Here is a 25587-nt window from a genome sequence, read left to right as displayed (position 1 = left end):
TATGGTCACATAGCTATCACATGACAGAACGTAGATTCAGGTCTTTGGATTCTAAGGTCAATGTTCTATTGACTATGTCAGACTCCCATTCACCTACATTCCTACAATGTATTCCTGATGTTTATTTAATGTCTATCCTAAATGTTCCTGTAAACTCTATCTTGGGGATTGAGACAACTAAGCCCTTTAGGGCAGGGCTCATGTCCATATTGATTCATCTGTTCAGCCCAGTACCATATATAGCTCAATAATTATTTGTACAAGGCTCTGGGGACACAAAGATAAAGAAAAAGAGACACTCTCAGCCCTCTGGTAGCTTACATTCTGCTGAGGAAATAACACAGAAAAGGATCCTATTGTTATGGAAGGATCCTTATTTTACAGATGAATCAATCAATAAGCATTTATTAAGCACCTACTATGTGCTACACACTGTGATAAGTGCAGATGAGAAGACTGAGGCTCAGGGAGATGAAGTTATTTGCTTCAGTAAGTTAGTGGCAGAGCCAGGATTAGAATTCAGGTCTGATGTTCTTTCTAATGTACTACCTTGCCTGGTAGATAAGACTTCTGGGGTAAAGTTGATCCCATAGCAATCCTCACCCCACTCCCACTCTCTCTATATACAGTTGTGAATTGTGGGGAGAGCTGTTGTTTCAGAGTTCATCCCAGATTGTAGATCCTGGGTCCAATGGTGACTGCCTTTCTATCTCCCTCCAAGTGAGCCTAAATCTTTGCTCACCCAGATGTCCCCCTTCCCCTACCCTATCCATTCCTCATTGCTGTTCTCCTTCCAGGCTGGTGCTGCTGGTGCTGCTGTTGCTCTGTCTGCCCTCCAGACTCCCTTAGCAATGACCCATTGTTTGATACTGGACTTCAGGGCATTGTGACAGCATTTCTTTGACCCTCCCTGCCAAGCATGACAGGCACTTAAAAGCTTTTTGCTGGAGGCTGAGATCACGACCCACAGCATTGTAGAGCACTTGTACTCGACAAAGCACTTTCCATCTAGTCTGTGATTTCACTGTCACTGCAATCCCCTTGGGTCTTCAGATCAGGCAGAAATGAGTCTCTCTTTTTTCACAGATAGGGAAATCAAGGCCTACAGTGAGTCAGTAGTTAGTCCTGGAGACAAGTCTAGAACACAAATCTATGACTCCCAGGCAAGGGCAAAACACACACATTTCCAAGTGCTTAATTTGTTACTCTGAAATTTTAGACCTAGAAGAAGTCCAATGCTTCCATTTTACAGATGAGGAAACTAAGGCCCAGGAATGTTATGTGACTTTCCTAGGGTCACACAAATATTCAGTGAGGTAGAAATTAAACCCAGGTCCTCTGACTCCAAATCCTGTGTCCTTTGCACTGTACTGCAATGCCTTCTATTATGGGGAGTAATTATAATAACATTGTAATGTTATTATAAATAAAAAAAAATAAAGGGCCAAGAAATGAAAAGCATTTATATAATGCTTGAAGGTTTTGCAAAGCAGATTATACATGTCATCACATTTGATCCTCACAACAATACTGTGATCTAAATGCTAGTGTTATGCCCATTTTCAGATGAGGAGATTGAGGCTGAGAGCAATTAAGTAATTTACTCAGGCTTACATAGCTAGTAAGTGTCTGAGGCAGGATTTGAACACTGGTCTTCCTGACTCAAGTCCATCTCACTATGCACTGTGGTACCAAGTCAAATCAAATGAAAGAATATATATGTAAGCATCTATATAGATTTATTATTATTTTATTGCCATTATTATAGCTGGTATTGCTCCATTCACTAGGTGGTGAAGAGTGTTTGCCCCCAAGCTAGGAGGAGAGGCATCTTCCTAGAGCACATTAAGGGTCAGGAGAACAACCAAGGGAGAGGTGAGAAATAGTGTAGGTTTCTGAAGTTGGGCAAACCACTTTAAAAGTAAAAGCTTTGAGCCAGGATGGGGAAGGGAAGATGTTGCTGGGATTCTAAAATATGTGTTTTGAGCTCAATGAGGAAACCTTCATTATTCTCCTAGAACTATTATTTTTGCTGGGAGTTGGGCTTGAATTGGCCACCTTGACAGCACCCCACCCCCAGGGTCTATACACTCAGGACTACATCTTGAATCATCCTCCCTTCTGGAGTGGGGGTGGGAATAGAGGAAGGAAAATTCCTATCTCTGGGGATTCCCTGGTCTGATGGAGGGAGGACACAATCCCTTCTTTTCCAGGTTGCTCCCAATACGACAGAGAGACTCAGTCTCTGTCATCAAGAAACCCTTAGTCTAATTGGGGAGATATATTCCCTGCCCCTAAAATAGCCCTTAGTCTGTTTGGGAGACATAGTCCCTGCTCTCAGAAAACTTCCAGTGTGAAAAGAGAGACAAATCCCTTGACCTTAGGAAGACAAAATGTGATGTACCATAATCCCTGCCTTCAAAGACTTTACAATCTATGGAATATTATGGTGCTACAAAAATGATAAATATGAAGTATACAATCACAATGAAGTGATGTAGAGTGAAACTGATAGAATCAGAACTATATACACACTGGCCCAGCTATATTTTTTAAAAGTAGAAAGGAAGAAAAGAAAGGAAAAAGAAAGAGAAGGAGGGAGGAAAACAGTGTCCCCTTAGACAAAAAAAAAATCTTCTTTGCTTTCTTGTTTACTTACTTGAAGAACCTAAACTAGGGCAGGGTGAATGGGGCTTTGCCCTAGAGTACTTAATTTAGAGTGTGCTGATAGTACTTTCAATCTTTCAAAACCTTCGTTAGCAAGATTAATTAGTTAAAATAGGAAGATACCAGATGGTAGGCTGGAATAAGTTGCCTTCCCCACTCTGTGTGTCCCCCTCCTTCTCCATTTCTCTTATCATGGCAGCTGCCTTAACAGTAACAGGTGTCCTGAGGTCATGCTGGAGGCAAGAATGCGGTTGACTTGAACAGGGAGCTGAATGACTCCTTGATATCAGGATTATTCACTGTAAGGGGAAAAGAATATTTTCTTTGAGATGATTCCATAGAAATCAGTGATAACATTTAAATTTATGTGGATGGGGGGCTCATAAGTGCTTAAGGGAGGCAGTATGGTACAGTGGGAAGAACAGTGACTCTAAAGTCAGAGGACTTTGGTTCAAAGCCTGCTTCTGCCACTTACTACCTGCCACTTGCTACCTTGGACAAGCCTCAAGTCTCAACAATTTCCTCAACTGTAAAATAATGAGATTGTACTAGGTGGCCTTGAGATTGCTTCCAGTTCTAGAACTATGATGTTATAAGGTTTGGATGAAAGAACTGGACATGTTTATCTTGCAAAAGAAAAGACTTAGGGGAGGTAAAAGAGAGTTGTCATCTAGCATTTGACTAGCTTTCATGTAGAAGGGGGATTGCACTTGTTTTGCTTTGACCCCAAAGGTTAAAGTAGAAGCAATGGAAACTGAGGCAGAGAAAGATTAAGGGACTTGACCAGAGTCATAAAGTCTGAGGCTGGATTTGAACTTACTAGCTATATGACTCATATTGACTATGTTTCCTCATTTGTCAAATAAGGATTAAAAATAGCACCTTCACAAGGATTCTTCTAAAAACCAAATGAAATAATATATATAAAGCATTTCATAAACTTTAAAGCCCTTTATAAATGTGAGCTATTATTATTACATGTTTGCCTCATGAGGTAAGGTGGAGAGGGAGGAGGGAGGTAGGGAGGGACTTCATTTGGAAGCTGGATGACCATCAGGGAATGATACAGAGGGGATTTCTATTCATCTTTGTGTTAGAGTAGGTGACCTCTGAGGTCCCTTCCAACTCTGAGACTGATTGTGATCTTGGAACTCTCAATCTGATAGGGTAGACATTTAAGTCCCTATTCTCAAAGAACTCCCCTTATATGGCCTCCTTTGAGGGACCCATCTTGTCTTAAGCCCCCCATTCCCCCTCCACCTCCCACTACTTTCCACATTTTCTCAACTGTGAAGTGAGTGACCAATGAATTAAGGACTCATAGGCTAGAGACTGAGCAGCTTCCAGCAGGGAATTGTTCCCTTTTCCCCAACTCATACAGCTGCCATGGGATACAGGTACAGAGAATAATTTCCTTCCAGGACACTAGCTATAGGGAGCAAGGAGCTTTGTCTCTTCACTCTTCCAAACTCCCCTGTTTCTATTGAAGACATCACAATCCTTCCAGTCTCCCGGGTTCATAATGTTGGCATTATCCTCAACTTCTCACTCTCTCTAACTTCACATATCCAATCGATTGCCAAATCTTGCCATTTCTACCTTTACAGCATCTCTAGTATCCAACGGCTTTCCTCCACTCATACAACCACCACTTTAGTTTAGGCCCTCACTTAATTTCAACAGTCTCTTAATTGGCCTCCCTGCCTCAAGTCTCTCCTCATTCCAGTTCATTCCCATACTGCTGCTGCCATATGACTCTTCAACTCAATCAACTCCAGTGGCTTCCTATTGTCTCTGAGATAAAATAAAAACCCTTCCATTTATTGTTTAAAGCCCTTTGTAATCTGGAGCCTACATATCTGCCCAGCTTCTTAGACATTACTCCCCTCCCACATTCTTCTGCAAAAGCCATCCATTCCTGATCCCCGAAGTCAGTCATCAGCCAACAAACATTTATTAAGCACTTGTTATTAGCCAGGTTCTGTGCTAACCACTGAGGATACAAAAAAAGAAAAAAAAGAGTTCCTGACCTCAAAGACCTATACAGAATGGAAGGAAGGCAATCTGAGAATGTAAGACAGTAGCAGCTGTGGGAGTATCGGGAAAGGACTTTGGCTCTGAGCTGAGTATAGAAAAAGCCGAGGAAACTGAGAGGCAGAAACTTAAGAGGGCAGACCATTTCAGGCATGGGGGACAGCCATTGCAAGACCACAGAGATGAGAGATAGTATCTGAGATATTGTGTATGAGGAATGAAAGTGGATCAGCAAATTTGGATAAATTTGGTATTGTAGAGTATGAGGATACTGGAAAGATAGGAAGGGAGAAGGTTATGAAGAATTTTAAATGTTAAATAGAGGAGTTTATATTTAATCCTAGAGGCAATAGGGAGCTACTGGAGTTCTTTCAGCAGACCAGTTGGGCAGACCAATGCTTTAAAATAATCACTTTGTCACTGGAGTGGAGGATGGATTGGAGTAGAGAGAGACTTGAGGCAGACTTGTGTCCAGGTGAGAGGTGATGAGGGCTTGTACCAGAGTGGTGGCAATATGAGAGGAGAGAAGGGGATGTCAGTACTGAAGAGAGAAATGATAAGATTTGACAATGGATTGGATATGGATGAAGAACCAACAAAGGAGGTTGACAGATAGAACCAGAAGAGAGCAGTGTCATGAAAGCCTTGAAAAGAGAGAATATCTAGAAGAAGGTGATCAATGGAGTCAAATGCAGCAGAGAAGTTAAGAAGGGTATGGGTTGAGAAATGCCCACTAGATTCTGCAATTAAGAGATCATTGGTAACTTTGAAAACAGTCGCTTCAGTTGAATGATGTCAGTTCAGACCATGGAGAGTTAGGAGTGAGAGGAGAGGAAGTGGAGGCACTCAGTGTTGATTGCTTTCTCCAGGAGTTTATTCAGAAAAGTAAAAACAGATAAAGGATATATCCCAATAGCCATCTATTGGGATGATGGGATCAAGTGTGGATTTTTAAAGGATAGGCCTGTTTTGTAGACATCACTGAAAGAGCCAGCAGATAGAGAGAGAATGAAAATAAAAGAGAGTGGGGAAGATAGAGGGAGCAATCTGTTGGAGAGGCTGGAAGAGGATGGAATCAAGGATGCATGAAGAGGGGTTGGCTTTGGCAAGGAGAAAGGCCACCTCTTTAAACAAGATCAGCATGAAGGAGATACTGGGGGAAGATGTCTCAATGATGTGCAATAAGGAAGAGGGAAAAAAGAGGAATTCTTGGTGAATGGCACCAATTTTTTTTTGTAGTGTTCTCTATCTCAAACTACCTTGTACTTAACAACTTCGTGTATGTTTGTATTTATTCATTTTATATTCATGCTGTATATATATACATAACATATATTCTATACATATTTTCTGCATGCATATCTTCAAACACAGTCTCCTCCATTTAAAAGTAAGCTCCTTGTGTGTAGGGATTGTTTCATTCTTTATAATTGCAGTTGTAACATGAGCCTAACAGTGCCTAGCACATTGTAGGTGCTTAATAAAGATTTGTTGATTGATTTGTGATTCCTGCTCTCAGTAACTCCTGCCTTCAGGTGCTCTTTTTGGGATGGAGAAGATATAGACTCTGCCTTCAAGGAGTATAGAATATCCATTGTCCCATCCTTCCATCCCCACCTCCAAGACCACAAGGAATGGGGGGGGCGTCCTACTGTAGTGATGAATCCAAATGCAAATGGGTATGCTTTAGACTGAGTCTTTAGGGGTAACAGAGATGTAGGATAAAAGGGAGTTTTCTAAACCTACATTTTGAGAAAGGGCCCAGACCATCCATATTCCATTTTCCGGACTTTGATGTAGTGACTCATCTGCCTTCTCCTACCCTTCCTGCAGCCCACTTCTCTCATTGGTAAGTTCTTCCTAGAACCTCTATTTTTGAAGGAGTGCCCAGATCAACCATTTTTTCATTCTCTGGACTTTGCCATCATGCCACTATTATGGTACCTTCCTTCTACTCTTTCCTTTTTGTCTCCCTTTCATGTATCTTCCCTCCATTGGAATGTAAGCTCCTTGAGGGCAGGAACTATTTTTTTGTCTTTCTTTGTATTCCCAGTGCTTAGCACAGTACCTGATCAATAGTTCACCTTAAAAAATTCTTGTTGACTTGATTTGTTGTAGGGAAAGGAGACAGTCTAATCCTAACCTCACTTCCCATACTTTCTCTGGATTGGGGGCTGGGATATGTAGAAGGGTTTTTAAAAATATACTTTTTTTCTTGGGACCCTGGACCCTGGGAGAGTTTGAGATAGGAGAATCCCATGATTCAAGTCATATCCATATTGTCTACCAGTCACCCTGGGACTTGGATTTGTCCTTATACATCTCCTTCTTTCCTGATCTACTCCCTTTTTTCCTTTCCCCTCCCTTTTTCTCTAATATTCACTTCCTTCTTTTTTCTCAGCTCCAGCTCAGGCTCAGATTGTCCATGCAGGCCAGGCATGTGTAGTAAAAGAGGACAACATCAGCGAACGTGTCTACACTATTCGTGAGGGGGATACCCTTGTTCTTCAGTGCCTTGTCACCGGGCACCCACGGCCCCAGGTAATGCTTCCTTCCTCACCATGGGCTGGATCAGAAGCCTCTGTCTACTCATGACCCTGTTTCTCACCCTCATTCCAATTAGTCCTTTGATCAGGGCTGTTGTAAGGTTTAAAGGAGAAAATGTATGTAAAGTGTTTTGTAAACTGTAAAGAGTCCTGTTAATGTCAGGTATTATGAATGATATCATCTACACCTTTAATATTTCTAGCCTTTTCTCACAGACTTAATTGTCCAACTATTTCCCCATCTCTGTGTTTTATGGATTCATAGATTGCTAAAACTGGAAAAGAACTTAGAGGTCTCATCTAGTCCACTTCCCACATTTTACAAGAGAGGAAACTGAGGCTCAGAAAAATTGGGTGATGTTTATAGTCACATAAGGAATTCATGGCAGAGCCAGGAATTCTTGTCTTTTGACTTCTGTTTCCAAGTTTTATGCTAAACAATCCTCCTTCCCCCTAATGCCTCAAAGGCAAGGGAGTAAGCCCATATCTTGATCACTTTAACACCGGAGCAGAATCTTGGGCTCAGGACACAGACCTGGGCTCAGAACTATAGCTAAGTAACCAGGGCATGGGGCTGGAACCAAGAGGAATATTGAATTGAAGTTCTTTTTTATGAATCAGCTAGTTGATATAGGCTGACAGTTGTCTGGGGCCAATAACTGCCCATAGGAGTTCCAACTAGGGGTAAGCCTTTAGTTGTGTTGATCAGACCCCTAACTGTTGGTGACCTTGCAAAGCTCAGACGAGGAGGGCAGCAATCAAACTATATCCCAGATCAGATTGATTAGGGCACTTTGAAAACTTAAATTGAAAAATGCCTGTGAGAATAATACCCATAAAGACCACCAAGCAGGCTTGTTGTGAGGATAAAATGAGATACTTGAAAAACCTTAAAGTGTTATGTAAAGAAAGGGCGGCTATTACTGTGAGTAATGAGATGGGGAAAGGTCATTGTCACCTCTAGTTTCACAGAGAAGGTTGGAGAAGTATGGGAAGAACTTGGTACTCAGCTGCTGTTCTACTTACCACTGAGAAAATGATCTTAAGCTGTAGTAGAAGTTATTGTGGTTGGACACTAGGAAGGACTTCCTGACCATGGGGTTATGAGATACTGTAATAGAAAACTGTGGATACCCTTTTTTTCCTTTTAACATATTGATGCTGAGTTTTTTTTTAAATGTTACTGTCACTTCCCAAAGATTCCCTCTGGCCTCAACAGAACTCTCCCTTGTAATAAATAAGTAAAGTTACTCAAAATATAAAGACAATCATTATTCTCATAGTAGATCAACAATAAGCATTTATTAAACTCTTACTTGGAAATGGAAGGGAAAAATATTTTTGATGTGCTTTCTAAGTCAATTCAGTGCTTATTATATGCCAGGCACTGTGCTGAGCACTGGGGATACAAAAAGAGGTAAAAGACAGTGCCTACCCTAAACGAGCTCACAAATTAATCAGAGAGACAACAAGCCAACACATATGTATGAACAAGCTATATATAGGATAATTAGGAAATAATTAAGAGAGGAAAGGCACTAGAATTAAGAGGGCTTAGGAAAGTCTTCTTGTACTTCATACCTAAAAGAATCCAGTGGGTAAAGATGAGGAGGGAAATCATTCTAGGCATGGAGGACAGTCTGAGAAAATGTCCAGAGCAGAGAGATGGAGTGTCTTGTTTGTGGAACAACCAGGAGGCCAGTGCCATTGGATTGAAGAGTATGTGGTGGGGACTAAAGTGTAAAAAGGCTGGAAAGGGAGGGGGCTAGGTTATAAAGGGCTTTGAATGTCAAGCACTGGGTATATACATGGAAAACCTAGAGTATGAATCCAAACTTCACAGAACAAATCCCTTTAATAAAAGGATTTGTTCTGTAAAACTTGGACTCAGCCAAAAAGCTGAACCCAAGGACCTAGAAGGGCACATGTGGCCTTGAGGCTGTAGGTTTCCCACCCCTGATCTAGATAGTCCCTGCTCCAAGGAGCTCACATTCCTCACAGTCAATAGAGTACTTGACTTGGAATCAGGAAGACCAGAGTTCAAATCCTTCCTTTGACACTTAATAGCTTTGTGACTCTGGGTAAAAATCACTTAAACCATCTTAGCTTCTATTTCCTTGTCTTCAGATCTTTAAGTTGTTGACTAGGTATGGACCTACATTGGTAAAGGGAGTTCCCCCTAGTAATGAAATCACAGGCTCAATCCTTATCTCTAGCTAGGTGCCAGGCACACATTGGCTTTGTCTGGAAATGTCTGCCTTTCTCTGGAGATTTTTGGAGATAGAACAGGGAGGGAAAACTCAAACAGTTTGGCCTTGAGGCAGGGAATTGAATAAAATGATGTGTGAAGGGCCTTACTAATGTGTCCTCTTTCTCCAAGATTATTTTTTTAGAAACAGTATCATTAGTCAAAGAAGTCTCTTTTGGATCAAGCCTTGATTGTGAAAGGGGAGAGAGCCTTTACCAGTGCCAGGGAGGAGGCTTTGGGTCAAGAGCCACAGTAGTTCTACAGACTAGTGTAAACCCATATCTGTGTGTCCATGGATATGTGTACATATCTACATCCATGTTAGTGTGTGTTTGTATACTGATTTCAATATTTCTTTCAGTAGTATCATTCTGTCCATCACTTCCTTCTTATAGTTCCATCTCCCCAACCCTAACACAATAATTTTTTCTAATGTTTCTAGCTTGGCCACTATTCACTTCCATGATCAGATATAGAAAGGAGACCATAGTATTGAACACGCTACATTTTCCACATGCCCTATCTGTGATCATATAGTTCCAAATAGAAGATTTCTTTTTATTTTTTTCCACCTGGCTCATTTCTAGTCCCAGTGGCCCTCATCCCCTATGGTCTGAACTATTGAAACGGTCTCCTAGCCTCCAGCCTAATCCCTCTAATTCAGTCTAATTCCCTCTAATCTTTCCTCAAATACCTTAATCTCCCATTTTAATCTTTCCAAAATACCACTTTGATCATATCGTTCCTCTTTTCAAAAATCTTCAATGGCTCCTCATTGCCAACTGCAGTTGGTCTCCAAAATAAAGTCTCCTACCTCAGGGGTCAATGGCATGCTCCTAAGGGATGTGTGGTCAACCAATCAGAGGGTGAAAAGATGAGTCACAGCCCACCCTCACTGTGATAGTCATCTGAAGGGTTTATCTCCAGCACAACCCTCCATTTCTTTCACTCATTATCATCTGACACTCAGCCTCTTCCCAAAAGTGACTTCTGAGGCTGTGTAAACTTCCAACTTTGCCCTCTCTGAACTAGACACTGACCCCCTCAAAGCAGTTTTCACTTAGCTTTGACCCACATCGGTAGTTGCAGAGATACTGTTGAGAAAATTCCCCACTCCTATGGTACCTACATCTATACCCTGCTCCCCAGATTACTCTTTGGCTGCTGCATGCATCCCTCAGGTCAGGCTGTATGTCCTGAGGCAGTGGATGTGAGTGAAAATCCTTTTATTTGGTGGGGCAGAGTACACACAGGATACAGGCATAAATAAATAAATATATATATATACACACATATATATATAGACACACACACATATATATATACATATATACATATATATATGAATTATAATCTTTCTCACAGGGTTCATTAAATTATTTTGTTCCACTAAGCTCATCTTTTTTTCTGAACTTCCCTATTTTTGTCTGTGGCACAACATTCTGGTCTTCCAGGTTAGCAAAATCTGTGTCATCCTCAACTTCTCACTCACAGCACATGAGTAATCAGTTGTCAAATCTGATCATTTTTACCAATGCATCTTACAATCTGTCCTGTCTCTCTACTCATTCAGCCATCACCCAACTCATGTCCTTTTCTCCTCTGGACTAAATTCTCCCAACAGCTTCTTCATTGATTTCCTTGCCTCAAGTCTCTCCTCACTCTAATCTTTCTACACAGAGGCCAAAGTGATATTCCTAAAGCTCAGTACGACTGAGGATGTGTGTGTGTTTGTGTGTGTGTGTCTTTCTGTCTGATCTCCCCATTTAGAATGTAAATTCCATGAAGGCAGAAACTGACTTGGATACCTCTGCACTAGCACTGTGCCTTGAACGTAGTTAATACCCCATGAATTCTTTTAAATGATTTGATTGGATGTGAATCTATAAGTATCAATCAATCAATCCAGAAATATTGATTAAGTATGTTCTATGTCACAGGCTCCATGCTAGGTGCTAGGGATACAGAAATTTTAAAAAGTTGAGACTCTGTACTGACAAGGAACTTACCTTCTAATGGGGAAACAAGTATAAATATAAGTATATTAGGAACAAATGTAAATAAATACAAGGTAGTTAGTGGGAGGGTAGGGTAGGGGGGTTGGGAAAGACTTAATAAGTCTTTTTATATTTATATTTCTTTATATGTCTAAGATGTCAGCTCAGGGGATCAGAATCTAGGCAGGGCAGCTTTGGTGGTGTTGGTGGGGAGTTGGTCTCCATTTCCCTGGGGTGCAGTTAAGCACCACTTCTCTGACAGGAATGACCATTGAGGTTGGCTCAGCCTAGCACATAGCAAGTTTGTTGATTTATATAGGTCTTTTTTTCTTGGGTCAGTATACCTAATGCTACTTATGAGTCCTTGGACAATTCTGAACTTCAGTTTAACAATTTGTAAAAATTTAGGGGTTTGGTTTAGTTCACCTCTGAGGTTCCTTCCAATTCAAAACTTATGATCCTATGAATACATGTGTATATCTGTGTCACTGTCCATGGGTGTAAACAGTGTGAAAGGCTTAGTTGGGAGGGGTAGTGGGGGTGGAGGGGGAGGTGATGCTGCTGGATGACTGCGTATGAGCTTCCCACAGCCTGACCTTGACCCTGAATCTGATCCCGTCCCTTCCCCTCTCACTCAGGTTCGGTGGACAAAGACAGCTGGAAGTGCCTCTGACAAGTTTCAGGAGACATCAGTGTTTAACGAGACCCTTCGAATCGAGCGCATTGCTCGAACACAGGGCGGCCGCTACTATTGTAAAGCTGAGAATGGGGTGGGGGTCCCTGCGATCAAGTCCATCCGAGTAGATGTGCAGTGTAAGTCTGGGAGGCAGACACCTGCCCTGGCTTGCCCTCTCCTAGCTCTACCAGCCACCCTCATCCCAGGCTTTTGCAGTAGCCTTCATCCTCCTCTGCTAAGGGGATAAGATATGCAGCACCCTTGGGGACCCTAAGTGGTCATCATTGTTTCAGAGGTGACCATCACACAGAGAAGGAAGAAGTATAGGAGTGAATGAGTAGGAAAAGGAAGGGAAGAAAGGGAAGAGAGAATGAAAGGTACATTGGGAAGGGCTTAGAAGTCTCCTCCTCCCCACCCCACCCCGCTTGCCATGTCCTGGGCTTGCTCCTACCGCCAAGCATCAGCCCTCCACCCTCCATGGCCACAGGGACCTGCTTGCCTCTGCTCGCTTGCCAGTGCCTGTCTTCTGTGTCTGTTTACATCTCCCTAGCACAGGGCTCTAGAGAAGAAGCCAACTCAGGCTGAAAGGGATGAGTTGAAGAATTTTCTTCTCTGAGGTTTAGTGCCCTCACAGGGAGAAAGAAGATGAAAAGCTCATGTATCTGGCATGAGTCACAGGATGGAGCCTGCATACCCAGAGCTAACCTACACCTATCCCCATCACTCCTCTCCATGCCAGCTCCCGGGCTGGGGTATACAGCCTTTGAGAGAACCCTGTGGTCTCTGGCCTCTGCCAAGTCCCTGAGGTTGAGGGGGTCCCATCTGATGCTGGTGGAACTGGAGGGAGGGGCCTGGCCAGAGCAACTGGGGACTCACTGTGACCCTCACCTACTCTGCTCATGGACTTGGTAACTGCCCCTTCTCTAGATGGGGTGGGTTGTGGGGGGTTGTGACATTGAACATGGCCTTATTGGATATTGCCTTATTTGAAATAGGGTGTTCAGGTCCTTGGGCAGGGACAGCTAAATGATAAATGGAGGAGGGGTGGAATGGCAAGACTGTCCAGAATCCCAAGGGAATCTTAAGAATTCATCAAATCCAGACCCTTACCTTCCACTTATTTGAATTCAACATTGATTAAGCACCTACCATGTGCCAAAAGCTATGGTAGGTATTAGGGATGGGATACAGAAATGAAAAATGATTCAGCCCCTGCCCTCAAGGAGGTTACAGACTAATTGGGTGGATACAACATATATACAAATAAATGATTCAGGATGGAGTATAATAGGGGCAAAGGAGAAATATAAAATGCTCTGGGGAAATTTAAGGGGGAAAGAGATTTCAGCTAAGGTTATCAGAATCCAGGCAGGGAAGCTTGGAGGGGGTGGGGAGCTCACTGGTCTCAATTCCCCTGGGGTGCATTAAGTGCCACTTCTCTGACAGAAATGACCAGAGAATTTGGCTCAGCCCTTCTCCTTAAGGGGGGCAGTAGCTGGTGCTCGAGCTCACCTCAGAGTGTCCTGGCATGACAGCCCATTGGGGGTCCTGCTCTTCCAGACCTGGATGAACCAGTCTTGACAGTGCACCAGACCGTAAGTGATGTTCGGGGTAGCTTCTACCAGGAGAAGACAGTGTTTCTTCGATGCACCGTTAACTCCAACCCACCAGCCCGATTCATCTGGAAGCGGGGCTCCAGCACCTTGTCCCACAGCCAGGATGATGGGGTTGACATCTATGAACCTCTCTACACCCAGGTCAGCAAGGATGGTTCCCCATTTCCACCCTTCTACCACTTATGTGCAACTATTTCTAGGATGGAGTGCTGTAGAGAAAGGCATGGAAGAGAGATGATCCTAATAGTGTACCAGAGGAGAACAATGGGAGGGAGGGAAAACCCTGTGTCATTTTCTCTCTGGAAGGTGGCCCAATGTTAGATAGAGGAGTAGCAGTGGTCTGAGGTTTTGGACCTCTTTGAACTGTGGCGATTCTTAATAAATTCTGAGTGTGTTCTGGTCATTAGATAGTTTAGCAATGTATGTTGGAGGGGGGAGGTTGGAGGTGGATGCTGGGGAAGGCAGAGTGTGGTAAGGGACAGGGAGGGAGAAATACAGACCTCTTTTTAGCTTCTGATATTGCTTATAGAATTGATGGAGAGGCAGGGGACTGGGGTCCATCTATTCATTCCACAGAGGGAGAGTTTGCTACAGGGCAACCTCAGAGCCAGGGAATGGCTCCATGGGTAGAGGGTTGGTACAGTGAGAAAGGAGGAAATCCTGTAGACCTTGCGGTGTGTATAGTATTTCATGCTGGATTGGGGCCCCTTGAGGATGACCAGTGGCTGGGAAGGTGTGGAAGATAGGGATTAGGATTAGAGACCAGTAAAATTCCTTGGATTGTATGCTCAGTCCAGTCTGCCCCAGACTCCTCAGTGGATATCAATGGATACTACCACATACTCTATCCACGATCCCTCCCCAGGGGGAAACCAAGGTTCTAAAGCTGAAGAATCTGAGGCCCCAGGACTATGCCAGCTACACCTGCCAGGTGTCTGTTCGGAATGTGTGTGGCATTCCTGACAAGGCCATTACCTTCCGTCTCACCAACACCACAGGTAGGACATCAAAGTGTGGCACAGTACTGCTCTCTCCCTGTGTCCTCCTAATATCTCTAGTGCCCCCCTTTCCACCATCCTTTGGTGTCCCTCCGGGTCCTTCTCCTGCCCCCACGTATCCTCCAATCTCCTCCCCACTTGCTCAGTTTTCCCCAGATCCAGCCCTGTCTCCTCCTCAAGATGTGTCATAATTCTTTCCCTTCTCCCTCAGTGTCTGCCAGCTCTCTTTCCTCCTCCCAGGCATCCTCCAATTCCCTCCTCTTTCCTCTAGTGTCTCTCAATCTCCTCTCCTCTCCTCTTCCCTAATCCCCCTTCCCAAATCCCCATAACCATTCTACTACCTTCTTCCTACTGCCTTATCCAGCACCTCCTGCCCTGAAGCTGTCAGTGAATGAGACATTGGTGGTGAACCCTGGGGAGAATGTGACAGTGCACTGTTTCCTGACTGGGGGTGATCCCCAGCCCCAGGTGCTATGGTCCCATGGTCCAGGTCCCCTGCCTCTAGGCAGCAGGGCCCAGGGTGGCACCCTCACCATCCCATCTGTTCGAGCCCAGGACTCTGGCTACTACAACTGCACGGCTATTAATAATGTGGGTAACCCAGCCAAGAAGACAGTCAACCTGCTGGTTCGATGTAAGTGATTGCTTCCTTTGGGGGTGGGGATAAGGGAACCCAACTGGTGTCCAAGGAGGAAAACCAGAGGAAAAATATGGTGGGAAGACATCCAGTCCTTGCCCTCAGGGTGGGGTGAGGGGACTCCCAGTCTGATGGGAGCTACAATCTCTATATTCAGAGAGGTCCCAAGTTAATGAGGCACACACAGACCCTGACCTCAGGGAGCTCCCAGTGTGATTACAGAGTCTCAATCTCTGATCACAAGCAGCTCTCAGCAAGTCAGAGGAGAGAAAAGAATCCCAGACAAGAAGGAAACCTGACCTCACAGCCATGCCTTTGGCCCAGCCCCACGTACTAAAGTTCCCCCTCCCCCTTTTCTCTGCTTAGTTCAACCTTTGCTAGAAATTATCTTGTTTGGGGTGGTGGTAGAGCCTTCACAAGGATTCCTCTTAGTGCCTGTGATACAGGGGCTGGGCTTTTCAAAAACGTCATTCCTAGTAGGGAAGCCTTGTGGTACAATGGAAGGAGCACTTTTTCTGGAGTTAGAGGACCTGAGTTCAAATTTGACTTCTGATGCTATCTCTGTGATCTTGGTTGAATCCCTTAACCTCTCTGGGCCTCAGTTTCCTCAACTGTAAAATGATCAGGTTGACCCAGATGGCCTTTGAGGTACCTTTTAGCTCTGGGGATCCTATTAATTGAAGGATAGAAGACTTTAAAAAAGAACTGATAGGAGGCAGTGTAGGGTAGGTAGTGGAAACAGTATTGGTTTGAGTGTCAGAGGAGTTGGCTTGAACTCTAAATCTGCTACTCTTTAATTGGGTAAGTTCAGAGAAGTCTGGACCTGAGTTTTCTGATGCTTACTACTTGTATTGACCTTGAGTAAGTAATTTAATAATATTAGCTAGCATTTATATAGCACTTTAAAGTTTGCACATCGCTTTATAAATATTATCCCTTTTGATCCTTACAGCAACCCTGAGAGATTATTATCATCATCTTCATTTTACAGATGAGGAAACTGAGGTTAAGTGACTTGCCCAGGGTCACACAGATTTTAAGTGTCTGTTTGAACCCAAGTCTTCCTGTCTCTAGGTCCAGTGATCTTACCTACTGTGCTACCTTCGCTGCCTCTCTGGGTCTCAGTTTCCTTATCCGTAAAGTAGACTAGATGGTTTCAGAGGTCCCTTCCTCCAGCTCTCCATTCATGAGCTATGATCTATAAAATAAAAGAGTTGATTTTGAAGGTTCTTTTCAGCTCAAAGTCCAATGATCCTTTGAACAGAGAAACAAGGTTCAGAGCTTGGGATTCTTATCCTAAGCTAAGAAACCCCTAGCTTTCCGATCTAACTAGCTCTGCTCCCATCCAATTGGTCTTAGTGCGGCCAGCTGCAACACTCCCTGCCTCTCGTATTCTCTCCCTGACTTTGCCTCCACCCTCTCACTTCCTTGCTTCTTTAAAATTGGTTCCCCCCCTGTGCTCCTTGCCCTCCCGCCCATAGCTTTTAAAGATACGTCTACTAAATATCAAGAAATTCCCCCCTTCCCCCCTCCTTGCAGCAATCTACCTGCAATGTGGGTAGTTATCAGTTGTACTGATTGCTGCCACCACTACCACCACCAGCTTCTAGTGTTCCTATCTCCCCAGTCACCTTATATGGAAACCTCTAACAATGCAGGTCAGCACCTTCTTTGCAACTTATTGTCTTAGAGAGATACCTAGAGCCAGATGTGTCTAACTCAGAGCCCAATACAGCCCATTGTTATTGTCTGTTCTTCGAAGAGGTCCGATGACATCATGGGGAGATGGCTTGACTCTTGGGTGAACTGGATTTAAGTGAGGCAGAGTTGCACAAAGTCATCAGCTGCTGAAATCTGATTAAAATGTAATTGAGACATGTTTAATAAAATAAAAATACAACATGTTGTTGATCAGTTGTGTCTGACTCTTTGTGACCCCATGAACCATAGCAAGCCAATGCTGTCCATGGGGTTTTATTGGCAAAGATACTGAAGTGGTTTGCCATTTGCTTCTCCAGTGGATTAAAGGAAAAAGAGGTTAAGTGACTTGCCCAAGGTCACACAGCTAATAAATGTCTGAGGCTGGATTCTGAACTCGGGTCTTCTTGACTCCAGGCCTAGTTCTCTATCTACTGAGCTATCTAGCTACCCTACAATAATGCATAGATAATGTTCATTTGTGGTTTTTCTAAGTCAATATGCAGCCACAGGGGAGTGTTTCTATTTGAACTGGATATCACTGGACTAGAGGTTGTGTCTTGCCCAGAGTTCTACAGCCAGGTATGTGTCACAGGTAGCATTTGAACTCAGAGAGGCCAATTCTCTAACCTCTACTGTCAGGCTGCCTTTTATGAGAGTATATAACTCTATAACAAAGTATTAGAATGAACTAATGTGAGAAAAGTACTTTGTAAACTTCAAGCATCATTTAAATGGGCAATTATTATTACTGTAGAAAGAGAGCAAGATTTAATGAAATACAAATATCAAGATGCTATTAAGCTCTCATGAATGTTCCTCACTAAATTTAATTTTTGTCAACAATTGAATCATCTAATCCTAATTTTCCCTACTCTGCTTTAAAGACAAATCTTCTACTTTTCCTCTTACTCACAGCACGTTGGGTTCAGGGCTTGAGGATAGCTTCCTGGCTCTTGTAGTAAATCGCTGCCACAGTGTCTCTTCTGCAGCTAGTTTTAACTAAGAGGATCCTGGTGGCAAAACTTTTTCCTTCTACTAGATGGGGATCAGCTCTGATCAGTGACACAGTCCCTCTCTATCTCTAAAGAAACTGGCCCTTTCAGGATCAGAAACGGCTAGGGTGATCACAGTTAGGAACATTCCACATTTCCCCATGACTTCCCTGTGACTGTGTATTTCCAATGGGAAGAGTTCTTTTTTTCTTCCACCTGGCTCATTTCTCTTTCTCTTTGAAGTCTGGGTTGGTTTAAAATCTTAATTTACATCAAATACTTAAGGTCATCCATTAACAACTCTAAGCAGACTCCCAGCATCCTTCAAACATGCTTTTAATGTTTTGAAGAGACAGATCCTTTTGTTTCAGAGATAAAAAAATTTTTTTTTTTAAAGCAGAACAGTTTTCAAAAGGAGTTATGTAGTGGTTTCTGTACAAGGAAATAGTCATGGCCTCATAGAGATAGACTTGTAAGAGACCTCCGAGGTTATATATTCCAACCCCCTCATTTTTACAGATGAGGAAACTGAGGCCCAGGATAGGTAGATTTGCCTAAGATCACAAAGACAGTGAGTATTAGAAGTGGGATTTGAACCCAGGTCCTTGAACCCTGGAGCCAACAGTCACTCCACAGTGCAACACTGCTTCCAGAGGCTAGATTCCTTGTCTGATAGAACATTTACAAACCCTTTCATCAGTGAGTTAACACTCTGATGGGAGAGATAGTCTCTGTACTCAGATAGCTTCTGGTCTGTTAAGAGACCCAGTTCCTGCCCTCCTGGGAGAACACATTTTTTTTTTAATATAATGGCACAGTACCTGCTTATAGGATCTCTGGCCTCTGAGGAAATGCAATTTCTCCGGTATTTTTCCCATGCACACCTCTGTTATCTTTACAGCAATGAGGAACGCCACCTTCCAAATCACACCAGATGTGATCAAGGAGAGTGAAAGTATTCAGCTGGGTCAGGACCTGAAGCTCTCCTGCCACGTGGATGCTGTGCCTCAGGAGAAGGTGTCGTACCAGTGGTACAAGAACGGCAAGCTTGCCCGGGTGTCTGACCGACTGCTGGTGACTCGCAATGACCCTGAGCTGCCTGCCGTCACTAGCAGCTTGGAGCTCATTGACTTGCGCTTCAGTGACTATGGCACCTACCTGTGTGTCGCCTCCTTTCAGGGTGCACCTGTGCCAGACCTTAGTGTCGAGGTCAACATCTCTTCTGAGACAGGTTAGCATCCTGCAGGAAGTGCCTGCAGGTGCAGTAGGAGGCACCTAGGGGAAGGGAGGATGAGGAAAGAGCTTACCCATGGGAAAGAAGGATGAGAGGCTGACTCTGAGGAAATGAGGGGATTGCTCCAGGGAAAGGAAGATGGGGAATTACCTTGAGGAAAGAAAATTGGAGCACAACTTAGCAAAACGGAGGAGGAAAGATCACATGATGGAAGAGAGGAAGGTCATCCTAGAGAAAGGAGAATGAGAGATCACTTAAGGGAAGGGAAATCATCTAAGAGACTGGGTAAAGAAATTTCTCTATCAGTCTCTCCATAGGCATCATCTGATTTCTCTGAAATTCAAGGAGTGTGTGTTGGGGGTGAGGTAAGAAGGGAGAGGAAGAGGATAATGGAAACTCCTGCCTCCCACTCTAACTTGAATCAATTTCCTCTAGGAGAAGAATTGTGGTGGAGTTTGAATCTGTATTTTACTACTTCCTATCTCTGTGCGACCTTGGACAAGTCATTTCACCTCATAGATTTAGGGCTGGAAGGAACCTTAGAGGTCATTTAGTCCAACCTCCTGTTTACAAATGGAGAAAGTGAGGCCCAGGGAGGTTACATAATTTTTATAAGATCATATAGATATCGATATAGGAAACTCTGTTTGGGAAACTTCCTCTAACCGTGCAGGTCATCACCTTCTGTGCAATTCATTGTCTTAGAGAGTCCTCTTGAGGACAGAAAGGGTTAAGTGACTTGCTCAGGGTCCTACAGAGACAAGTATGTGTCAGGAATAGCACTTGAAGCCAGGTCTCCCTGACTCAAAGTCCAACTCTCTAATCACTGCCAGAATTGGAACCCAGGTCTTTTGATTGCAAATCCAATGTTCTTCCCATTACAACAGAATATCTCCCTTTGAGTCTCAATTTCCTGCTCTGAAAGAGCAAGATCTCGAAGGTATCTTTTATCTCTGAATTCTTTGATCTAATGTACGAGCATTTCATCCTATTGAAATGATAGGGATAAGAAGTGGATGTGTGATTTCATGGGTATTGGGGAACTCCAGGATGAGGAACTTCCTACAATTGCAGTTGGGCACTTTCTCTGCAATTTAGCCTCAAAGAGTTATCTAGAGAATTGAGATGTTAAGTGACTTGCCCAGGGTCACACAGACAATATGTCAGGGGCAGGACTCAAACCCATATCTTCCTGGCTTCAGGGTCAGCTCTCCATCCCTATGCCACATTGCTTCCTGGTAGGGATGAACACAGCACAAACTTACACCTGAGAAGAGATGCTTGTGTTCTGCTATAGTCAGGGATGGCTTCTTGAATGAGGAAGGACTTGATTTGGGCCTTGAGAAACAGGTAAGATTTGGATACAGGGGTGGGGAACCTGCAGCCTCAAGGCCACACATGGCCCTCTAGCTCCTCAAGTATGGCCCTTTGAATCCAAACTTCACAGAACAAATCCCCTTAATAAAAGGATTTGTTCTGTAAAACTTGGACTCAGTCAAAAGGTCACGCCTGAGTACCTAGAAGGCCACATGTGGCCGCAAGGCCAAGGGTTCCCCATCCCTGGTGAATGGAGTACAGTAGGAAGCATATTCCATTCAGTGTCCAAGCAGGACATTATTGCATGAGTCCTCCACCATTATGGGAACGAAAAAATCAGAAAATCACCTTGGTGGAATGGATAGTGCATTGGACTTGGAGTCAAGAAGACCTAAATTTGAATCTTGACTTGGGCACTAATTATCTAAATAAGGCAAGTGACATAATCTCTCAGCATCAGTTTCCTCACCTATAAAATAGGAAGAATAACAACAATGATAATAACAACACCTCCTTCTGAGGGTTATTGTGAAAGTCGTGAGATAAGTTATGTAAAACACTTTGAAAACCTTAAAGCACTATTTAATGTCAGCTATAGGGCAGGGGATGAGTCTTGGGAAATCATGGAAGGAAGGCTGTGGTGGGAAGTTCTCCCTCTGATCCTCCTCACCTACCTTTGCAGTGCCCCCCACAATCAGCGTCCCCAAGGGCAGGTCAGTGGTGATGGTTCGTGAGGGGTCCTCCGTGGAGCTACAGTGTGAAGTACGGGGGAAGCCCAGACCTCCTGTGCTGTGGTCCCGAGTGGACAAGGAGGCTGGCCTGCTGCCCTCTGGAGCTACCATGGAGGAGACACCAGACGGGAAGCTACGGGTGGAACGAGTGAGCCGGGAGATGAGTGGGACCTACCGCTGTCAGACTGCTCGGTACAATGGCTTCAATGTTAGGTCCCGGGAAGCGCAGGTGCAGCTCAATGTCCAGTGTGAGTGTCTCCTGGAAGCATCTTCGAGACACCCACTGAATATACCCCTGAATAGACCCCTTCTGAGGTCCCACACCTGAAACTCTCCTACCCAACAACACAGCTCAACTGTCTTGCCAGGAGAATGCTGCTGTCAACTTTCCTGGCTCTTGGAACTCCACTCCCAACACCTCTCCCTCAATAACTTTTCCATGACCTCCCCTCCACTTTTCAACCAACAACCCAGTTTAACCAAGTATAGGTAGCCCAACTCCAACTCCCTGCGACATCCCAGCCCTGATACCCCAAGTCTATATACCTCTATCACTGATCAACCAATCAAGCTTAGCACAGTGCCTGGCACCTAGCAATGGCTTAATAAAAGTTTGTTAACTGACTGCTAAGTATCTGCTATGTGCTAAGCACTATATACAAAGATAAAGGTCAGAGTTCCTGCCCTCAAGGACCTCACAGCCCAAGATGTCTTGAAAACATCATCTCCTCAATCTAAAATCCTCATGCACACCTGACATTCTTAGGAAACTCAGCATGGATCCTGGGGCAGAGCTATGGGAAGAGGTCCCCTAGGCAGTGGGAATGGTGGGAAAGGTGTGTGTATGTCCTTGGAGATTTGTCAGTCAGTCAAGAGCATCAATTATGGTGTGGGAAGCCTTGTCCTGAATCCTAGGAAAATGTTGGTGAATGTGAATGGGGAGAGGTGTGAGGTGTGTATATTTAAGTATATATGTGCATGTGAGCACCTATGTGTGCTTATGATGTGTGTGTACAAGTGCACATCAGGGTATGTTTGTAATTGGGCCAAATCTTTTAAGAAAATCTAACAGGAATAAATGTAAATTTTTATGTTTGGGTTAAAAAAATCAACTTCACAATTACAAAATTGAGGAGATTTGATGAGTGAAACAGTTCATTTGAAAAAAAAGATCTGAGTTTTTGACAAAAGTCACTAAGAGTCAGCAGCATCACATGGCTTCCCATCCCCCCCCCCAAAAAAAACCTGCTGTAATTTCATACTGTGTTAAGAGGGACAAGAGAGGCAACAAGTCCCAAGGTACTCTGCCCAGGTCAACCCACATCTGAAATATTTCATTCATTTTTGGGTACCCCTTAGGACAGACACCAATAAACCAGAGAGAATCTGAAAGAGGACAACCAGAATGCTGAGAGGTCTTGAACTCATGCCATATTAAGAAAGGCTAAAGGAAATGGAGCTAGTTAGCTTGAATAAGAGAAGAGTGGTGGGGTAATGGTTGCATTTTCTGTATATGATGGACTGTTTTGTGGATAAAGATAACATTTGTTTCTGCTTGGTCTGAGGGCAGAGTTAGACAAAATGAGTGAATGTCGCAGAGAGCCAGTTTTCTGCTCCATGTGTGGGAAAACTTGCACAAAATTGGAACTACCCAACCCAAGAGATAGCGGATTCCTTCTTAATAGTGATCTTTTTGTTGTTGTTGTTTTGTCTTTATTTCCATTTCATTTTATTTTTATTCTGAACTCAACAAACACCAACTAAAATGAGCACTTCCATATGCGTAGTGGAAGAGAAGAAACTGGGAAATTCCATTGAGTACGGATACCTTTTCTTTTAGTACTGTATGTAATAAAGGCACCATCTAATCCTTGGTCTTCAAGAGAAGGCTCCATGACTATTTGCTAGGGATGTCATAGATACTGAGGTTCAGTTTGGACTAAATGGACTGAAGTCTCCATTCCTCCCAAGCCCCAAGGTTCTATAATTCTGAGGGTGTTCTGCTGCGTGTGTTTATTGAAAAATTTTCTATTTATGTCTGTTTACCTCTCTGCCTGTGTGTATCTCTTCTTGCTGATGGTGTATGTGTGTATATGTATCTGTATACATGCATTTGTGTGTATAAATGCCTGAGCATCTGTTCTGATGCTATGGATATGTATGTATGTATGTATGTATGTATGTATGTATGTATGTATGCTGCCATTTCCTCTCAGGGAGCCCCATATTCTACTCTGTAGCCGTCCTCCTAGAGAAAACCCAACCTCTACACTATGCCAGTCCCCTCCAATCTACTGACTTGGGGAGAGGGAGGAGTAAGAGGAGCGGAGGAGGACTCCTGCTAACCCTGTGGTGTACCCCCTCCTACCCGATTTCCCTCTAGTCCCTCCAGTGGTGGAACCAACCAGCCAGGACGTGCGCCAGGCCCTGGGCCGACCTGTACTGCTGCGCTGCACGTTGCTTCGAGGTAGCCCCCTGCGCATCGCCTCTGCTGTGTGGCGCTTCAACGGGCATCTCCTGCCCACGCCGCCCGCTCCCCCCAATGAAGCCCCGGACCACGCGGAGCTGCGCCTTGACCCCCTCACCCGCGACAGCAGCGGCAGCTATGAGTGCACCATCTCCAACGATGTGGGCGCCGCCTCCTGCCTCTTCCAGGTTTCCGGTGAGTGGCCCTCACCTGTTCTCCTTCCCCAAATAGTGCCCTCTCTCTGGTTAGCCTTCTCTCAGCTTGGGCTGTCTCTTCCTGGCAAAGGGCTGCCACTAGGCTTGGTCTCGAAAGCACAATCGCTATCCCTCAGCCAAGGTCTTCACCTCTCAGCCCAGTCCCTATGTCTAAGCCCAGTTTTTATCTCCCAGCCATGATCCCTATTCTTCAACTTTATCTCTCCCTGTCACTCACTCCACATTGCCCTTTCCCAGTCCCGCTCCACTAAGTGGTCCTTTGCTCATCTCAGCCCCCTCCCCCTCCATCAGCACCTTCCTCCCGATGCCTCGGACCTGTTGGCCAAAGGAGAAGAGTTTAGTGCTCGTCTCCGGTCACTCCTTCCTTTTTTATTTCTCTACATGGAAGCTACAAGTCAAATACTGAGGGTTTGAGCTCCAGACTTGAGCAGCAAAAGTAGCTTCTAACAGGTTTTTCTCTACAATATAATGTGGACGCTTCACTGATCGTTCAGTCAACAAATGCTTTAGCTTGTACTTCATATTACTTCATAACAAAGGACACTTTATTCACGAAATCTCTCTAGTCCCCTCCGGTGTCCCCCAGCTCCCTTTCTTCTCCCCGCAATGTGCCCCAGCCCCTTCCCTAGTATCTCGTCTCCTCCCCTCTCCCCTATATGCCCGAGCCTCTCCCCAGTACACCCACCCTTTCCCTCTTCTGTCCTTCCTCCTTCCCTTCGGTGCCCTCCAGTAATTCCTTTTCAGCCCCTGCCGAGTGCCCTCCAGTTCCCTATACTATCCCATAGTTGTCTTCCCTTCCCTCTTCCTTCTTCCCTGGTGTCTCCCGGGTCCCTCCCCTCTCCCCACAGTGAACCCAGACTCCCTCTTTCCTCCAATTCTGCCCGCCCTCCCCGTTCTCCCTAGTGTTCTTCCGTCCCTATCCCCCAGTGTTCCCTCATAGCCCTTTCCTTCTCTCCAGTGTTCCTTCATCTCTATCCCGCTCCTCTGTGTACGGTAACCCTATCCTCCCTAGTGTTACCTCATACCTATTCCTCTACCCTAGTGTCCCTCCAGCCTCTTCCTGTCTCTCCTACGTTATCTCCACAGTCCTTTTCCCTCTCCCTCCTTGTTCCCACAGTTCCCTTCCTTTCTCACCTGGTCTTTCCTTTTCTCCCTCCCCTCTCTTCCTGTAGCCCTGATTCCTATTTCTTTTTTTCTTCTCAACCTTCTGACCCAATCCCTGGCAAGCCAGGTTGGAATGGTTGGGTGCTATCTCTGGGCTGCTGGCCTGGGCTTCAACAGAACTGGTGACCCATGGGTTGGTGGGTCGGGGGAAGCATAGAGGGACTGGGGAGGGAGGGAAGTGATTTCCTTGGGGTTGTAAGAATTGAGAATTACAGGGTTTTGGGGGGCATCCCAGACTCCTCCCTTATGTCTTCCATTCAAGGAGATTCAATCCATCACAATGACATTATGCCCAAATGGCATTAAACTCTGTGGAAAGGCACCTAGTGTGCCCACTCCCACACCTC

At 44.5% G+C, this 25587-nt stretch overlaps 1 protein-coding gene across 1 annotated transcript in view; it reads left to right on the top strand.

The window, feature by feature from the left end:
• Nucleotides 1–25587, top strand: part of MDGA1 (MAM domain containing glycosylphosphatidylinositol anchor 1) — an 81923-nt gene that overhangs the window by 43559 nt on the left and 12777 nt on the right. Inside the window, exons 2-9 of the mRNA XM_027876695.1 lie at nucleotides 7103–7242; nucleotides 12131–12305; nucleotides 13729–13925; nucleotides 14650–14782; nucleotides 15147–15416; nucleotides 19014–19343; nucleotides 21346–21642; nucleotides 23778–24056. Of these exons, the coding sequence (XP_027732496.1) occupies nucleotides 7103–7242; nucleotides 12131–12305; nucleotides 13729–13925; nucleotides 14650–14782; nucleotides 15147–15416; nucleotides 19014–19343; nucleotides 21346–21642; nucleotides 23778–24056 (1821 nt within the window). The remainder of the gene's footprint in view (nucleotides 1–7102; nucleotides 7243–12130; nucleotides 12306–13728; nucleotides 13926–14649; nucleotides 14783–15146; nucleotides 15417–19013; nucleotides 19344–21345; nucleotides 21643–23777; nucleotides 24057–25587) is intronic.

The sequence above is a fragment of the Vombatus ursinus genome, unplaced genomic scaffold (assembly GCF_900497805.2).
Source record: "Vombatus ursinus unplaced genomic scaffold, bare-nosed wombat genome assembly UNPS02014811.1, whole genome shotgun sequence".
NCBI classification, from domain to species: domain Eukaryota; kingdom Metazoa; phylum Chordata; class Mammalia; order Diprotodontia; family Vombatidae; genus Vombatus; species Vombatus ursinus.
The sequence above is the reverse complement of the archived record's forward strand: the minus strand, read 5'-3'. Positions and strand labels throughout refer to the sequence as shown.